The sequence below is a fragment of the Bombina bombina genome, chromosome 6, assembly GCF_027579735.1.
Source record: "Bombina bombina isolate aBomBom1 chromosome 6, aBomBom1.pri, whole genome shotgun sequence".
Lineage (NCBI taxonomy): Eukaryota > Metazoa > Chordata > Amphibia > Anura > Bombinatoridae > Bombina > Bombina bombina.
Genome location: NC_069504.1, coordinates 654,516,089 through 654,532,363, shown reverse-complemented (window position 1 = coordinate 654,532,363; position 16,275 = coordinate 654,516,089). Strand labels below are relative to the sequence as shown.

Here is a 16,275-nt window from a genome sequence, read left to right as displayed (position 1 = left end):
TCCTGAGGGAAGCTGGGTGTCACAGTTTGTAATTTTAGCTGCACCAACTGTAACTTTTATACTATAACAGTGGAAAGCCTCAGTAAAACTGTTTCTAGTCAAAATTTAAGCCAGCCATGTGGAAAAAACTAGGCCCCAATAAAGTTTTATCACCAATGCATATATAAAAACGATTAAACATGCCAGCAAACGTTTATATTGCAATATCATAAGGGTATTACCCCTGGGAGTAAGCATGATACCAGTCGTTATTAAATCACTGTATTCAGGCTTAACTTACATTAATTCGGTATCAGCAGCATTTTCTAGTGTTTTCCATCTCTAGAAAAAATTATAACTGCACATACCTGATAGCAGAATAAACTGCACGCCATTCTCTCGCTGAAGTTACCTCATCTGTGTAATCCCCTCAGACATATGTGAGAATAGCAATGGATATTAGTTACAACCTGCTAAGATCATAGAAACCTCAGGCAGATTCTTCTTCTATTTACTGCCTGAGATAAAATAGCACAACTCCGGTACTATTTAAAAATAACAAACTTTTGATTGAAGAAAATAAACTAACTATATTTAACCACTCTCTCCTACAACATCCTAGCTTGTTGAGAGCTGCAAGAGAATGACTGGGTATGGCAGTTAGGGGAGGAGCTATATTACAGCTCTGCTGTGGGTGTCCTCTTGCAACTTCCTGTTGGGAATGAGAATATCCCACAAGTAATGGATGATCCGTGGACTGGATACACTTAACAAGAGAAATTTATTTTTGCTGCCCATCGCTGCACGACTTACCGCTTCGCTGTGCTAGTTCTCATGCCGTGTCTGACAGCATGAGAACAAGGCTCCCATTGGAGCCTATGGAAGTGCGCTCTCGTGAGCACAATGCTTCCATGTAATGTGTTTACATGTAATACCAGTGCACATTTGCGTGCGCTGGTATTACTAAGTTGAGTGCACATATCGCTTTCATGGAAATTATATTGTGCACTCAACTTATAAGCTAGCCCAAAGAGCTCTAACAATACATATGATTTTAATTTTGGACAAGAATTACCCTATCCTTTGTATAGTCAATAGTTATTTTAACTAGGTAGAATAGTTACTAAATAGTTATTAACTATTTAATAACTACCTAGCTAAAATAAATACAAATTGAGCTGTAAAATAAAATCTAACCTAAATTACACTAACACCTAACACTACACTACAATTAAATAAATTCCCTAAATTAAATACAATTCCCTAATTTAAATACAATTAGCTAAATTACAAAAAAAACACTAAATTACAGAAAATAAAAAACAAATTACAAGATCTTTAAACTAATTACACCTAATCTAATAGCCCTATCAAAATAAAAAAAAGCCCACCCAAAATAAAAAAAAACCTAGCCTAAACTAAACTATCAATAGCCCTTAAAAAGGCCTTTTGCGGGGCATTGCCCCAAAGAAATCAGCTCTTTTACCTGTAAAAAAAAAAAAAAAAACCCCAACAGTAAAACCCACCACCCACACAACCAACCCCCCAAATAAAACCCTAACTATAAAAACCTAAGCTCCCCATTGCCCAGAAAAGGTCCTCCAGACGGGCAGAAGTGGTCCTCCAGATGGGCAGAAGTCTTCATCCAGACGGCATCTTCTATCTTCATCCTTCCGACGTGGAGCGGCTCCATTTGGCAGGTGTTTTTCTCAGCCGGCTCTCCCCATTGATGTCTATGGGGAAATCGTGCACAAGCACGTACAACCAGCTCACAGCTGACTTGAGCAGTGCTGGTATTGGAGTGCGGTATGGAGCTCAATTTTGCTCTACGCTCACTTCTTGCCTTTTAACACTGGGTTTAGAAAAACCTGTAATACCAGCGCTGTAGGTAAGTGAGCGGTGACAATAACGTGCAAGTTAACACCGCACCCCTCATAACGCAAAACTCGTAATCTGGCCGATTGATAATTCCTTTATTACCCATTCCCCAGTTTTGCATAATCAACACTGTTGTATTAATACACTTTTTACGTATGGGAATACCTTGTATCTAAGCCTCTGCAGACTGCCACCTTTTCAAAGTTCTTTTGATAGACTTGCATTTTAGCTAATCAGTGCTGACTAAATTACTCCATATGAGTGAGCACAATGTTATATATGGTGCACATGCACTAGCACTGTCTAGCTGTGAAAACTGTCAAAATGCATTGGGATAAGAGGCAGCCTTCAACGGCTTAGAAATTAGCATATGATCCTACCTAGGTTTAGCTTTAAACAAAGAATACCAAAAGAATAAAGCACATTTGATGATAAAAGTAAATTGGAGTTGTATAAAATTGCATGCCCTATCTGAATCATGAAAGTTTAGCCACAGAGCTTCAGCTGCATAGCATAACAGGAACTGGAAACTATCACCTAGATTACGAGTTTTGCGTTACGGCTTTTAACGCTGAAAAATTGGCCATTATGCTGGAATGGCCAGGAACGCATATTACGAGTTGTGACTGTATAACAATACTGCAAGTAACGCAACGTCCATTTCACACTCAAAAAAATGACGTTTGAGTGTGGGATTTTCATAGAGCCGGAATCACAGTTTTTAGAGTGTTCTTTTCATACGGTCACCCCGTACACTGAAGCTTCAATGCAAGGTAGCCGTTTCAACACTCCCCATTGATTTTTCAAATTCAAATCAGCCAATAGGATGAGTGCTACTGAAATCCTATTGGATGTTCAAAACAGCCAATAGGATGAGAGCTACTAAAATCCTGTTGGCTGTTCAAATCAAATCAGTTTATTGTAGGCTAGGGGATGTTTTTATTTTGGGGGGCTTCACAGGTAAGTTTTTATTTATTTAAATATAGTTATATTGTAATTTTAATTTAAAGTTAGAGGGGTGTTAGGTTTAGGGGTTAATAGTTTAATTTAGTGTTTTGTGATGTGGGGGGCCGGAGGTTAAAAGGTCAATAGGTTTATTTAGTGGTGGCCATGTGGAACCCGGAGGTTTAGGGGTTAATACATTTATTTAGTGGCGGCGATGTAGGAGGCTGGAGGTTTAGGGGTTAATAGGTTTATTTAGTGACGGTGATGTGGGAGGCCGGAGGTTTAGGGGTTAATAATTTTATTTAGTGTCTGCGATGTCGGGGAGCGGCGGATTAGGGGTTAATCACTTTATTTAGTGTCGGGGGCGGCGGATTAGCGGTGTTTAGACTAGGGGTTTATGTTAAGGTGTTAGGTTTAAACGTAACTTTCTTTCCCCCATAGACATCAATGGGGTTGCGTTATGGCGATCGCCATTCCGCACTTTAGATGTTAGTTTTTTTTTCTAACACTTTCTCCCCATTGATGTCTATGGGGGAAAGCGTGCACGAGCACGTCAAATCAGCCCTCAGCTTTTGTGCGGTATGGAGCTTAACGCACCATAAGGCACAGCACAAGGAAGCTTTTCAGTAACTGGTAATGGCAGCGCTATGGAGAGTGAAATAACGCAGCTTTTTTTGCGTTATTTTCGCACCCTGTTTAACACAAAACTCGTAATCTAGGCGACTGTTAATTAATTACACCCATAAGCTTTCACAGGACAGAGAGGTAAGTCTTATTATCCGACAGCCATTTCTCTTTTTTCATATTATGGCTTTTGAATTGCAAAATTATCATTTGCATTGGGGGGGAAAAAGTTAATGAGTGCTGGTTCATATTTTAACTAAAATATTTCTGGGCCACAGTCTCAAACACTGCAGATGGCACATTAGCTTTGTCTGTGCTGCTTTTCTAATGAAGTGGTTAATGCGTAACATCCTTTTAATAAGTAATGTCTAGAAATAGTTGGTGCAGTTTTGATAGAGTAACATTAATTATGCAAGCCATTCGTTCTGTAAGATTGCTTTTTTGTTAAAAAAGCAATTTTACATTATATATAACAAATTAGTAGCTAAGCAATTTGGAAAGGTATTTAGAAATGCATTTTATCTTAGCAGAAAATGTATGGCAATTAAATAAAACAGCATATTATCTATATTTTATTAGCAAGATAACGCAAGGGGAATACAGCGCAAAGGCATTAGAAAATAGAGCATATGTTTGTATAAAATAGGGAACAGTTATGTGCAAATTAGCATAATGAACAGAAGTATATAATGTATCTGTGTGCTTGACAAACAGATAGATAGACAGACTGATAGATAGATTGATAGATAGATGGGCTGGCTCTATCTGTCTGTCTTTAGATCTGTCAATAATATATTGTTTATCTATCTATATCTCTTTCTATCTATATCTATATGTACTGTATGTCTGCCTATCTATCTATATCTGTATGTCTGTCTATCTATCTATGTCTCTTGACTCTGGAAGCTACTTAAACTTTCATTCCTATATTGTGAGCAAAAAGACCTCTTCCTGGCCCTCATTCTTTTATCCCCAGTGGTGATCTGATATATGGCATCCCGCAGTACAGTGCAATAAGGATGTGCCCAGAGGCATATGTAGTTCTTTATTGTCCCCTTGGCAGAAGAAGCCGACTTCTGCAGCCAATATTTCAGAATCAGTACAAATTCAAAACAGAGGTTGCATGTTCCTCTAGGTTGCAGCTGATAGCTGTAAAATGTCTAAATATAGCAAACACCTGAAAAATAAAAATATAAGCAAGGGGGCGCCAATAGAGCTCATATGTCCCATTTTGTTCAGAGGCAAGTGACAGTTCATTTAACATTGCAGAATCTCTTCTATCCAATGAGGGTCATTTGTCCCCCTAGTATGAACTGTGATCACCTGCTCTATAAATGTTCTAAAATGAGGCATGTGACCCCGCTTTTGAAAGGTGAGAGGTCCATTTTTTCAAATGAGGGGATCACATGCTTAGGTGACTGGTGGCAGTACTGGTCACCTCATATAACAATAGGCATATATTCACTAATATGTCTCTAGCTTCACTGGTCTCACCAGTTCCTATGTTATTGTATGTCGCTCTGAAGCTCACTCATCTCTCTATTCATCAGTGGTATAACTGCAAATAAAAAACACATTAGCTATTGACACTAAGGGGCTGGTAAAACCGCTTAGTGAATCTTACCTAGAATAAAGCAGACAGCAAACAAATGTACACATTTTAGAGGACATATTATTACTGCTTAGCTACGGCCGCCATACATGGTACGACAGCACCGCTTCACCTCATTAGAAGGAAAATCTGATTACAGCGTTGTAGGAACCCATGTTCGACAGTGCTTTATCTGAATGCCTCACCAGAGAGGCATCACAGAAACAATGATTTGGAGGCAGCCCCAGATAATTGATTGCTGGAACAGTGTTTTCAAGTGATCACATGGTTGTTAGTGATCAGGATAAGAGGGTTCCTCTGTTATCCTATGCTGCTACTGTGCCTGTATGTGAGGCTATGACTGTTACTATGTATACAATCCCTGTGACAGACAATCATAACAATTGTATACTTGCAGCCTACTGGCATGCTGTAATGCACGTTTGTATTGGGTTTAGTGGGCTATCAATGGATGTCACAAAGATAGCTTGTCTTGCCCTCTTATCTCCCTGTGATACTTTATTCCAAGAGATACTAATAGTATAAATGTTTTTAAATTAAGTGTATTTTTTTTATCCCTACATTTTATTATTTACCCTTTTTGATAAAATGGTTACACTTAAAGTTTTAAAATTCCTTTAGGCAAATGCCATGGGGTGTCTAGTTTCTACAAATATATACTTCTGTGTAGTGACTGCCATTAAACTTGCCTTCCAAGCATAGCAAATCTTGCAAGCTTTTAGTGTTAAACCAATAATTCCATCCTTTTTAGTATCTGGCCTAGATTTACTATAAATTACTTAGACATATGAGGTATTCCTAAAATCATGACACAATTGTCAATCTATTTTGCAGGGGATGGGGGAGTGTCTGCTCTTCCTGCTTTCCCCAAAGTATCAGTTGTAGGCTGAAGTCTACAGATTCCTGATGCTCCTGTTTGTGCAATGTCTTTTTATATGCTGGAAAGGGGGAGTGTCTGCTATTCCTGCTTTCCCAGCCCCTTTCAGTGGGTGTCTTAGCCTAACCTCATCAACAATGCGAAACTGGGAGCTTCTAAGTAAGTTTTTGAAAGGTTTTGTACTGGATTTATAGATCAGTATATGAGCACATTCATCTTTATAGTAGTGTCTATTACATGCAATGATATGAAAATTGGTGTACACTGTCCCTTTAATGGAGCGCGTTTTAAATAAAATTAACACTTTTCATTTGCCTGCTATCCCGACACTGCATTAAACCTACAGAAGGTAGTTGAATATTTTTTACATTTCATTGTTTTTCACATAGATGAAAATGTTCTTTTTATTTTTAAATATATATTTCTATAAATATATTATTTTTTATTTGTAAAATACATATCTATATCTAAATTTCTATATGAATATATACTGGTATATATATATATATATATATATATATATATATATATATATTTAAAAATAGAACATTTTCTACTATGCAAAGAACATTGGAATGTAAAATATTTACAGTAAAACACAGTATCAAATATTAAAATTGAATAAAAATGATGTTTCTTGTTTTAAGGTATTTGAGTGGAAAGGGCTCCAAAGGGTGTGTATGTATATGTATATGTATATATATATATATATATATATATATATATATATATATATATATATATATATATATATATGTGTGTGTGTGTGTGTGTGTGTGTGTGTGTGTGTGTGTGTGTGTGTGTGTATAAAGTGCCCTCCATTAATATTGGCACCCTTGGTAAATATAAGCAAAGGAGGCTGTGAATTGTCTTTATTGTTTAAATGGACATAAAACAGGTTGAGATATGTGCATATCCTAAAAGGGCTAATTAATTAAAAATTAGTTTGCTTAAAAAAATGTTTTAAAATTGCTGGCAAGCATTTTCAAATCATTTTCAAAAGTAAGCAAAATTAATTACATAGCTAATCTGCCTGAAACAGCCAACTCCACCCCCACCCCCCTATCAGTGTTTAGACACAGGCATTGTATTTCAACTGAGGTCACAGCTTCTAGGCATGCTCCAGCAGATAATCCCTATGCATTTTTTTCATTCTATAAAAACAACAATATATATAGATACAGCCATAGAAGTAAATGTATGGGGGGAGTTAGAGCTTTACAATTTAGAAACTAAAAAGAAAGGGTTAATGGTGAGGCACTGCAGTATAAATTTGCAGGTAAATTAATTAATGTACATATTATTATATTTTGTCTCTATCCCAACTTGTTTTATGTCCCTTTAACCTTTTGATTGTTTTGTTTAAAAATACTTAAAAATATTCTGCTCTTATGGATTTCAGACAATTGCAAACACAACACAGGTTTATCCCCAAAAAACATCCAAGGTTAACCAAGACAATTTTCACTGCCTTCATTGCTCATATTAGTGGAGGGCACTGTACAGGTATATACATATGTATGTTTACATGTGTGTATATATGTATGTATATATATATATATATATATATATATATATTTACACACACAAATACACATATTTAGAAATATATATACTGTATATATGCATTATAGCCCTTTCCATTCAAACACCTTGTCAAATATCAAACACCTTGTCAAATATCATATACCTTTAAACCCTTCTTAAAAAATATTAATATTTATATAAATAATTTTGTCCGATAGTGTAACACTTTTATGTATTTATCGTGTGTTTTGGTGCACTTTTTTTTTAACTCTTACTCTTGTACGCTAGGTCTCCACTTGCACTAACCCGACGAGGGAAAAAAATGTTTGAGCTTGAGTGAACGCATTTACTTTCAACTTATAATATGCACACATTTTAGCGCTAACAAGTGGCCCAATATGTTAGACATAAACAAACCAATTTTACAGGCCTGTGTCTGTTCTTAATTTGAATCTATGATCACTACATATTTTTTTTAATATTATGTGGTATTGTTTTCTAATAAGCAAGTATTATCTAATTGTATGTTTTTTATGCAGAATACTGAAACAATACAGCCATCCAAACATTGTGAAATTAATTGGAGTCTGCACACAGAAGCATCCTATATACATTGTCATGGAGCTGGTGCATGGTAAGTATCCCATCACCACCACGTGCTTCTGTTTGTTCTGTTACTCCTTGACATTTCAACGACAACAAATACAACAGGGTTCCACACGGCATAATATCTTTTCAATAGCCATGCACAAACGTACAGTATAAAGGACTCACTCACAAGATGATTGCACCTCCAGCAGTGAGCAGTTGAGCTAGGTGTCTGAGAAGTCCTAGCCTGCACATACGACACCTGGAAGTGCAATGATCTTGTGCCTGAGTCCTTTATACTGTACATTTGTGTGTGGCTATTGAGTAGATATTATGCCATGTGGCGCCCTCGTGTATTTGTTGTTGTAGGAGTTACCATGGGAGTCTGACCGGACTGAAGACCGTGTAGCTGGCTGGTCTCTCTTTCCTCTAGCTGTGGACTTGCTTTTCTATTGGAGGACTTTTTGTCATAAATTTTGGCTATAGATAATTTTTATTATTATTTACTAATGTGTATAGTGTTTTAATATTTGATATTTTGACTATTTGTTGGCAAGAGCACCTCCTTACAGATCTGTTTAAAGAGACATTAAACTTTATACTTACTATGTTATTGCATTCCATCTTTTTTCCTGTAGCTATTTTCAAATTAGTTTCCCTGTGACAGAAGTAGTGAGCATTTACATATCAATGAGGTTGTCAACTTTTTGTACATTTTTGCAGCTGATGCATTGCTATATATTATTGCTGGGTAATTTTTTTGTATTGTTTGTGTAACTGTATAACTGTGTAAAAATTCAAAAATGTAAAGCTTATATGATGCATCATACACACCAACTCCAAGCAAATAATACAGCTGTAGAATAGTGGGCAATTTTACTGATCTGTGAGTGTGCACTGCTTCTGTCACAGTGTGTGTGTGTATGTGTGTGTGTGTGTGTATGTGTGTGTGTGTATATGTATGTATGTGTGTGGATATGTGTGTGTGTATGTATGTGTGTGTGTGTGTGTGTGTGTATGTGTGTGTGTGTATATGTATGTATGTGTGTGGATATGTGTGTGTGTATGTATGTGTGTGTGTGTGTGTGTATGTATGTGTGTGTTTGTGTGTGTGAATACCTGAGCTCCAAGATGACAGCTTTCAATAGCTGGCACCTTTAAGCTATTAAAATAGGAGAACTGATTTGAAAAGGAACAGGATGAAATACAATAACTTAGGCCTAGATTTAGAGTTTGGCGGTAGCCGTGAAAACCAGCGTTAGAGGCTCCTAACGCTGGTTTTAGGCTACCGCCGGTATTTGGAGTCACTCAAAATAGGGTCTAACGCTCACTTTTCATCCGCGACTTTTCCATACCGCAGATCCCCTTACGTCAATTGCGTATCCTATCTTTTCAATGGGATCTTCCTAACTCCGGTATTTAGAGTCGTTTCTGAAGTGAGCGTTAGAGCTCTAACGACAAAACTCCAGCTGCAGAAAAAAAGCAGGAGTTAAGAGCTTTCTGGGCTAACGCCGGTTCATAAAGCTCTTAACTACTGTACCCTAAAGTACACTAACACCCATAAACTACCTATGTACCCCTAAACCGAGGCCCCCCCACATCGCCGCCACTCGATTAAATTTTTTTAACCCCTAATCTGCTGACCGCCACCTACGTTATACTTATGTACCCCTAATCTGCTGCCCCTAACACCGCCGACCCCTGTATTATATTTATTAACCCCTAACCTGCCCCCCTCAACGTCGCCGCCAGCTACTTACAATAATTAACCCCTAATCTGCCAACCGCGAAGCGCCGCCACCTACGTTATCCTTATGTACCCCTAATCTGCTGCCCCTAACACCGCCGACCCCTATATTATATTTATTAACCCCTAATCTGCCCCCCTCAACGTCGCCGACACCTGCCTACACTTATTAACCCCTAATCTGCCGAGCGGACCTGAGCGCTACTATAATAAAGTTATTAACCCCTAATCCGCCTCACTAACCCTATCATAAATAGTATTAACCCCTAATCTGCCCTCCCTAACATCGCCGACACCTAACTTCAATTATTAACCCCTAATCTGACGACCGGAGATCACCGCTACTATAATAAATGGATTAACCCCTAAAGCTAAGTCTAACCCTAACACTAACACCCCCCTAACTTAAATATAATTTACATCTAACGAAATTAATTAACTCTTATGAAATAAATTCTTCCTATTTAAAGAAAAATACTTACCTGTAAAATAAACCCTAATATAGCTACAATATAAATTATAATTATATTGTAGCTATTTTAGGATTAATATTTATTTTACAGGCAACTTTGTAATTATTTTAACCAGATACAATAGCTATTAAATAGTTAAGAACTATTTAATAGTTACCTAGTCAAAATAATAACAAAATTACCTGTAAAATAAATCCTAACCTAAGTTATAATTAAACCTAACACTACCCTATCAATAAATTAATTAAATAAAATACCTACAATTACCTACAATAAAACCTAACACTACACTATCAATAAATAAATTAAATACAATTCCTACAAATAACTACAATTACATAAACTAACTAAAGTACAAAAAATAAAAAGAACTAAGTTACAAAAAATAAACAGCCAATCAGATTGAGCTCGCATTCTATTGGCTGATCGGAACAGCCAATAGAATGCGAGCTCAATCTGATTGGATCAGCCAATCGGATTGAACTTGATTCTGATTGGCTGATTCCATCAGCCAATCAGAATATTCCTACCTTAATTCCGATTGGCTGATAGAATCCTATCAGCCAATCGGAATTCGAGGGACGCCATCTTGGATGACGTCCCTTAAAGGAACCGTCATTCGTCGGGAGACGCAGAAAGAAGAGGATGGATCCGCGTCGGCTGCTTCAACATGGACCCGCTCCGCACCGGATGGAAGAAGATCGAAGATGCCGCTTGGATGAAGATGTTTGCCGGTCCGGATGTCCTCTTCTTGCCGGATAGGAGGAAGACTTTGGAGCCTCTTCTGGACCTCTTCAGCACCGGATGCCAGGACGGATCGGTGATACCTGTTGAGGTGAAGACAAGGTAGGAAGATCTTCAGGGGCTTAGTGTTAGGTTTATTTAAGGGGGGTTTGGGTTAGATTAGGGGTATGTGGGTGGTGGGTTGTAATGTTGGGGGGGGGTATTGTATGTTTTTTTTTACAGGCAAAAGAGCTGATTTTCTTGGGGCATGCCCCGCAAAGGGCCCTGTTCAGGGCTGGTAAGGTAAAAGAGCTTTTAACTCTATTAATTTAGAATAGGGTAGGGCATTTTTTTATTTTGGGGGTCTTTGTTATTTTATTAGGGGGCTTAGAGTAGGTGTAATTAGTTTAAAATTGTTGTAATATTTTTCTTATGTTTGTAAATATTTTTTTATTTTTTGTAACTTAGTTCTTTTTTATTTTTTGTACTTTAGTTAGTTTATGTAATTGTAGTTATTTGTAGGAATTGTATTTAATTTATTTATTGATAGTGTAGTGTTAGGTTTTATTGTAGGTAATTGTAGGTATTTTATTTAATTAATTTATTGATAGGGTAGTGTTAGGTTTAATTATAACTTAGGTTAGGATTTATTTCTTCTGTTAAGTGTGATCAGTCCACGGGTCATCATTACTTCTGGGATATTACTCCTCCCCAACAGGAAGTGCAAGAGGATTCACCCAGCAGAGCTGCATATAGCTCCTCCCCTCTACGTCACTCCCAGTCATTCTCTTGCACCCAACGACTAGATAGGATGTGTGAGAGGACTATGGTGATTATACTTAGTTTTATATCTTCAATCAAAAGTTTGTTATTTTAAAATAGCACCGGAGTGTGTTATTACCTCTCTGGCAGAGTTTGAAGAAGAATCTACCAGAGTTTTTGCTATGATTTTAGCCGGAGTAGTTAAGATCATATTGCTGTTTCTCGGCCATCTGAGGAGAGGTAAACTTCAGATCAGGGGACAGCGGGCAGATGAATCTGCATAGAGGTATGTAGCAGCTTTTATTTTCTGACAATGGAATTGATGAGAAAATCCTGCCATACCGATATAATGTCATGTATGTATACTTTACACTTCAGTATTCTGGGGAATGGTACTTCACTAGAATTACACTGTAAGAAGTACATAAAGCTGTTTAATAACTAGAAATTATGTTTAACGTTTTTGCTGGAATGTAAAATCGTTTTCATTTGCTGAGGTACTGAGTGAATAAATGTTTTGGGCACTATTTTTCCACTTGGCAGTTGCTTAATCTTTTTTCTGACAGTTTCTGTTCTCTCTCACTGCTGTGTGTGAGGGGGAGGGGCCGTTTTTTGGCGCTTTTGCTACGCATCAGATATTTCAGTCAGCAGCTCATTGTATTTCCTGCATGATCCGGTTCATCTCTACAGAGCTCAGGGGTCTTCAAAACTTATTTTGAGGGAGGTAATTTCTCTCAGCAGAGCTGTGAGAATTATAGTTGACTGAGACAAAAAAACGTTTATTCTGTAATTTGTTTCCTGCTTTCAGAATTTGTTATCTTTGCTAATGGGATTAAACCTTTGCTAAAGTTGTGTTGTTTATAAGGATTGAGGCTATAACTGTTTCAATTTATTAATTTTCAACTGTCATAGATCTTCTGTGCTTCTTAAAGGCACAGTACGTTTTTAATATTATTCTAATTGAATTGTATTCCAAGTTGCAAGTTTATTTGCTAGTGTGTTAAACATGTCTGATTCAGAGGAAGATACCTGTGTCATTTGTTGCAATGCCAAAGTGGAGCCCAATAGAAATTTATGTACTAACTGCATTGATGCTACTTTAAATAAAAGTCAATCTGTACAAATTGAACAAATTTCACCAAACAACGAGGGGAGAGTTATGCCGACTAACTCGCCTCACGTGTCAGTACCTGCATCTCCCGCTCGGGAGGTGCGTGATATTGTAGCGCCGAGTACATCTGGGCGGCCATTACAAATCACATTACAGGATATGGCTACTGTTATGACTGAAGTTTTGGCTAAATTACCAGAACTAAGAGGTAAGCGTGATCACTCTGGGGTGAGAACAGAGTGCGCTGATAATATTAGGGCCATGTCAGACACTGCGTCACAGGTGGCAGAACATGAGGACGGAGAACTTCATTCTGTGGGTGACGGTTCTGATCCAAACAGACTGGATTCAGATATCTCAAATTTTAAATTTAAACTGGAAAACCTCCGTGTATTACTAGGGGAGGTGTTAGCGGCTCTGAATGATTGTAACACAGTTGCAATACCAGAGAAAATGTGTAGGTTGGATAAATATTTTGCGGTACCGGCGAGTACTGAGGTTTTTCCTATACCTAAGAGACTTACTGAAATTGTTACTAAGGAGTGGGATAGACCCGGTGTGCCGTTCTCACCCCCTCCGATATTTAGAAAAATGTTTCCAATAGACGCCACCACACGGGACTTATGGCAAACGGTCCCTAAGGTGGAGGGAGCAGTTTCTACTTTAGCTAAGCGTACCACTATCCCGGTGGAGGATAGCTGTGCTTTTTCAGATCCAATGGATAAAAAATTAGAGGGTTACCTTAAGAAAATGTTTGTTCAACAAGGTTTTATATTGCAACCCCTTGCATGCATTGCGCCGATCACGGCTGCAGCGGCATTCTGGATTGAGTCTCTGGAAGAGAACATTAGTTCAGCTACTCTGGACGACATTACGGACAGGCTTAGAGTCCTTAAACTAGCTAATTCATTCATTTCGGAGGCCGTAGTACATCTTACTAAACTTACGGCGAAGAATTCAGGATTCGCCATTCAGGCACGCAGGGCGCTGTGGCTAAAATCCTGGTCAGCTGATGTTACTTCTAAGTCTAAATTGCTTAATATACCTTTCAAAGGGCAGACCTTATTCGGGCCCGGGTTGAAAGAGATTATCGCTGACATTACAGGAGGTAAAGGCCATGCCCTGCCTCAGGACAAAGCCAAAGCTAAGGCTAGACAGTCTAATTTTCGTTCCTTTCGTAATTTCAAAGCAGGAGCAGCATCAACTTCCTCTGCACCAAAACAGGAAGGAGCTGTTGCTCGCTACAGACAAGGCTGGAAACCTAACCAGTCCTGGAACAAGGGCAAGCAGACCAGGAAACCTGCTGCTGCCCCTAAAACAGCATGAATTGAGGGCCCCCGATCCGGGATCGGATCTAGTGGGGGGCAGACTTTCTCTCTTCGCCCAGGCTTGGGCAAGAGATGTCCAGGATCCCTGGGCGCTAGAGATAATATCTCAGGGATACCTTCTGGACTTCAAATACTCTCCTCCAAGAGAGAGATTTCATCTGTCAAGGTTGTCAACAATCCAGACAAAGAAAGAGGCGTTTCTACGCTGCGTACAAGAGCTCTTGTTAATGGGAGTAATCCATCCAGTTCCACGATCGGAACAGGGACAGGGGTTTTACTCAAATCTGTTTGTGGTTCCCAAAAAAGAGGGAACTTTCAGACCAATCCTGGACTTAAAGATCCTAAACAAATTCCTAAGAGTTCCATCGTTCAAGATGGAGACTATTCGGACAATTTTACCTATGATCCAAGAGGGTCAGTACATGACCACTGTAGATTTAAAAGATGCTTACCTTCACATACCGATTCACAAAGATCATTACCGGTACCTAAGGTTTGCCTTCCTAGACAGGCATTACCAGTTTGTGGCTCTTCCATTCGGATTGGCTACAGCTCCAAGAATCTTCACAAAGGTTCTGGGTGCTCTTCTGGCGGTACTAAGACCGCGGGGAATCTCGGTAGCTCCATACCTAGACGACATTCTGATACAAGCTTCAAGCTTTCAAACTGCCAAGTCTCATACAGAGTTAGTACTGGCATTTCTAAGGTCACATGGATGGAAGGTGAACAAAAAGAAAAGTTCACTCGTTCCACTCACAAGAGTTCCCTTCCTGGGGACTCTTACAGATTCTGTAGAAATGAAGATTTACCTGACAGAGGACAGGCTAACAAGACTTCAAAGTGCTTGCCGCACCCTTCATTCCATTCAACACCCGTCAGTGGCTCAATGCATGGAGGTAATCGGCTTAATGGTAGCGGCAATGGACATAGTACCCTTTGCACGCTTACACCTCAGACCACTGCAACTGTGCATGCTAAGTCAGTGGAATGGGGATTACTCAGACTTATCCCCTTCTCTGAATCTGGATCAAGAGACCAGAAATTCTCTTCTATGGTGGCTTTCTCGGCCACATCTGTCCAGGGGGATGCCATTCAGCAGACCAGACTGGACAATTGTAACAACAGACGCCAGCCTTCTAGGTTGGGGTGCCGTCTGGAATTCTCTGAAGGCTCAGGGACAATGGAGTCAGGAGGAGAGTCTCCTGCCAATAAACATTCTGGAATTGAGAGCAGTTCTCAATGCCCTCCTGGCTTGGCCCCAGTTGACAGGGGGTTCATCAGGTTTCAGTCGGACAACATCACGACTGTAGCTTACATCAACCATCAGGGAGGGACAAGAAGCTCCCTAGCTATGATGGAAGTATCAAAGATAATTCGCTGAGTCTCACTCTTGCCACCTGTCAGCAATCCACATCCCGGGAGTGGAGAACTGGGAGGCGGATTTCTTAAGTCGTCAGACTTTTCATCCGGGGGAGTGGGAACTCCATCCGGAGGTCTTTGCCCAAATACTTCGACGTTGGGGCAAACCAGAGATAGATCTCATGGCGTCTCGACAGAACGCCAAGCTTCCTCGTTACGGGTCCAGATCCAGGGATCCAGGAGCAGTCCTGATAGATGCCCTGACAGCACCTTGGGACTTCAGGATGGCTTACGTGTTTCCACCCTTCCCGATGCTTCCTCGATTGATTGCCAGAATCAAACAAGAGAGAGCATCAGTGATTCTAATAGCACCTGCGTGGCCACGCAGGACCAGACCTGGTGGACATGTCATCCTGTCCACCTTGGTCTCTGCCTCTGAAACAGGACCTTCTGATACAGGGTCCCTTCAAACATCAAAATCTAACTTCTCTGAAGCTGACTGCTTGGAAATTGAACGCTTGATTTTATCAAGACGTGGGTTTTCTGAGTCAGTTATTGATACCTTAATACAGGCTAGGAAACCTGTTACCAGAAAGATTTACCATAAGATATGGCGTAAATACCTATATTGGTGTGAATCCAAAGGTTACTCTTGGAGTAAGGTTAGGATTCCTAGGATATTGTCTTTTCTACAAGAAGGTTTAGAAAAGGGTTTATCTGCTAGTTCATTAAAGGGACAGAT

The 16,275-nt window shown here is 39.2% G+C and overlaps 1 protein-coding gene across 1 annotated transcript in view; it reads left to right on the top strand.

Annotated features, from left to right (window-relative positions):
- The window catches only part of FES (FES proto-oncogene, tyrosine kinase), a 433,101-nt gene that overhangs the window by 330,885 nt on the left and 85,941 nt on the right, over positions 1-16,275 (top strand). Inside the window, exon 15 of the mRNA XM_053717717.1 lies at positions 7,982-8,076. Coding sequence (XP_053573692.1) covers positions 7,982-8,076 — 95 coding nt within the window. The remainder of the gene's footprint in view (positions 1-7,981; positions 8,077-16,275) is intronic.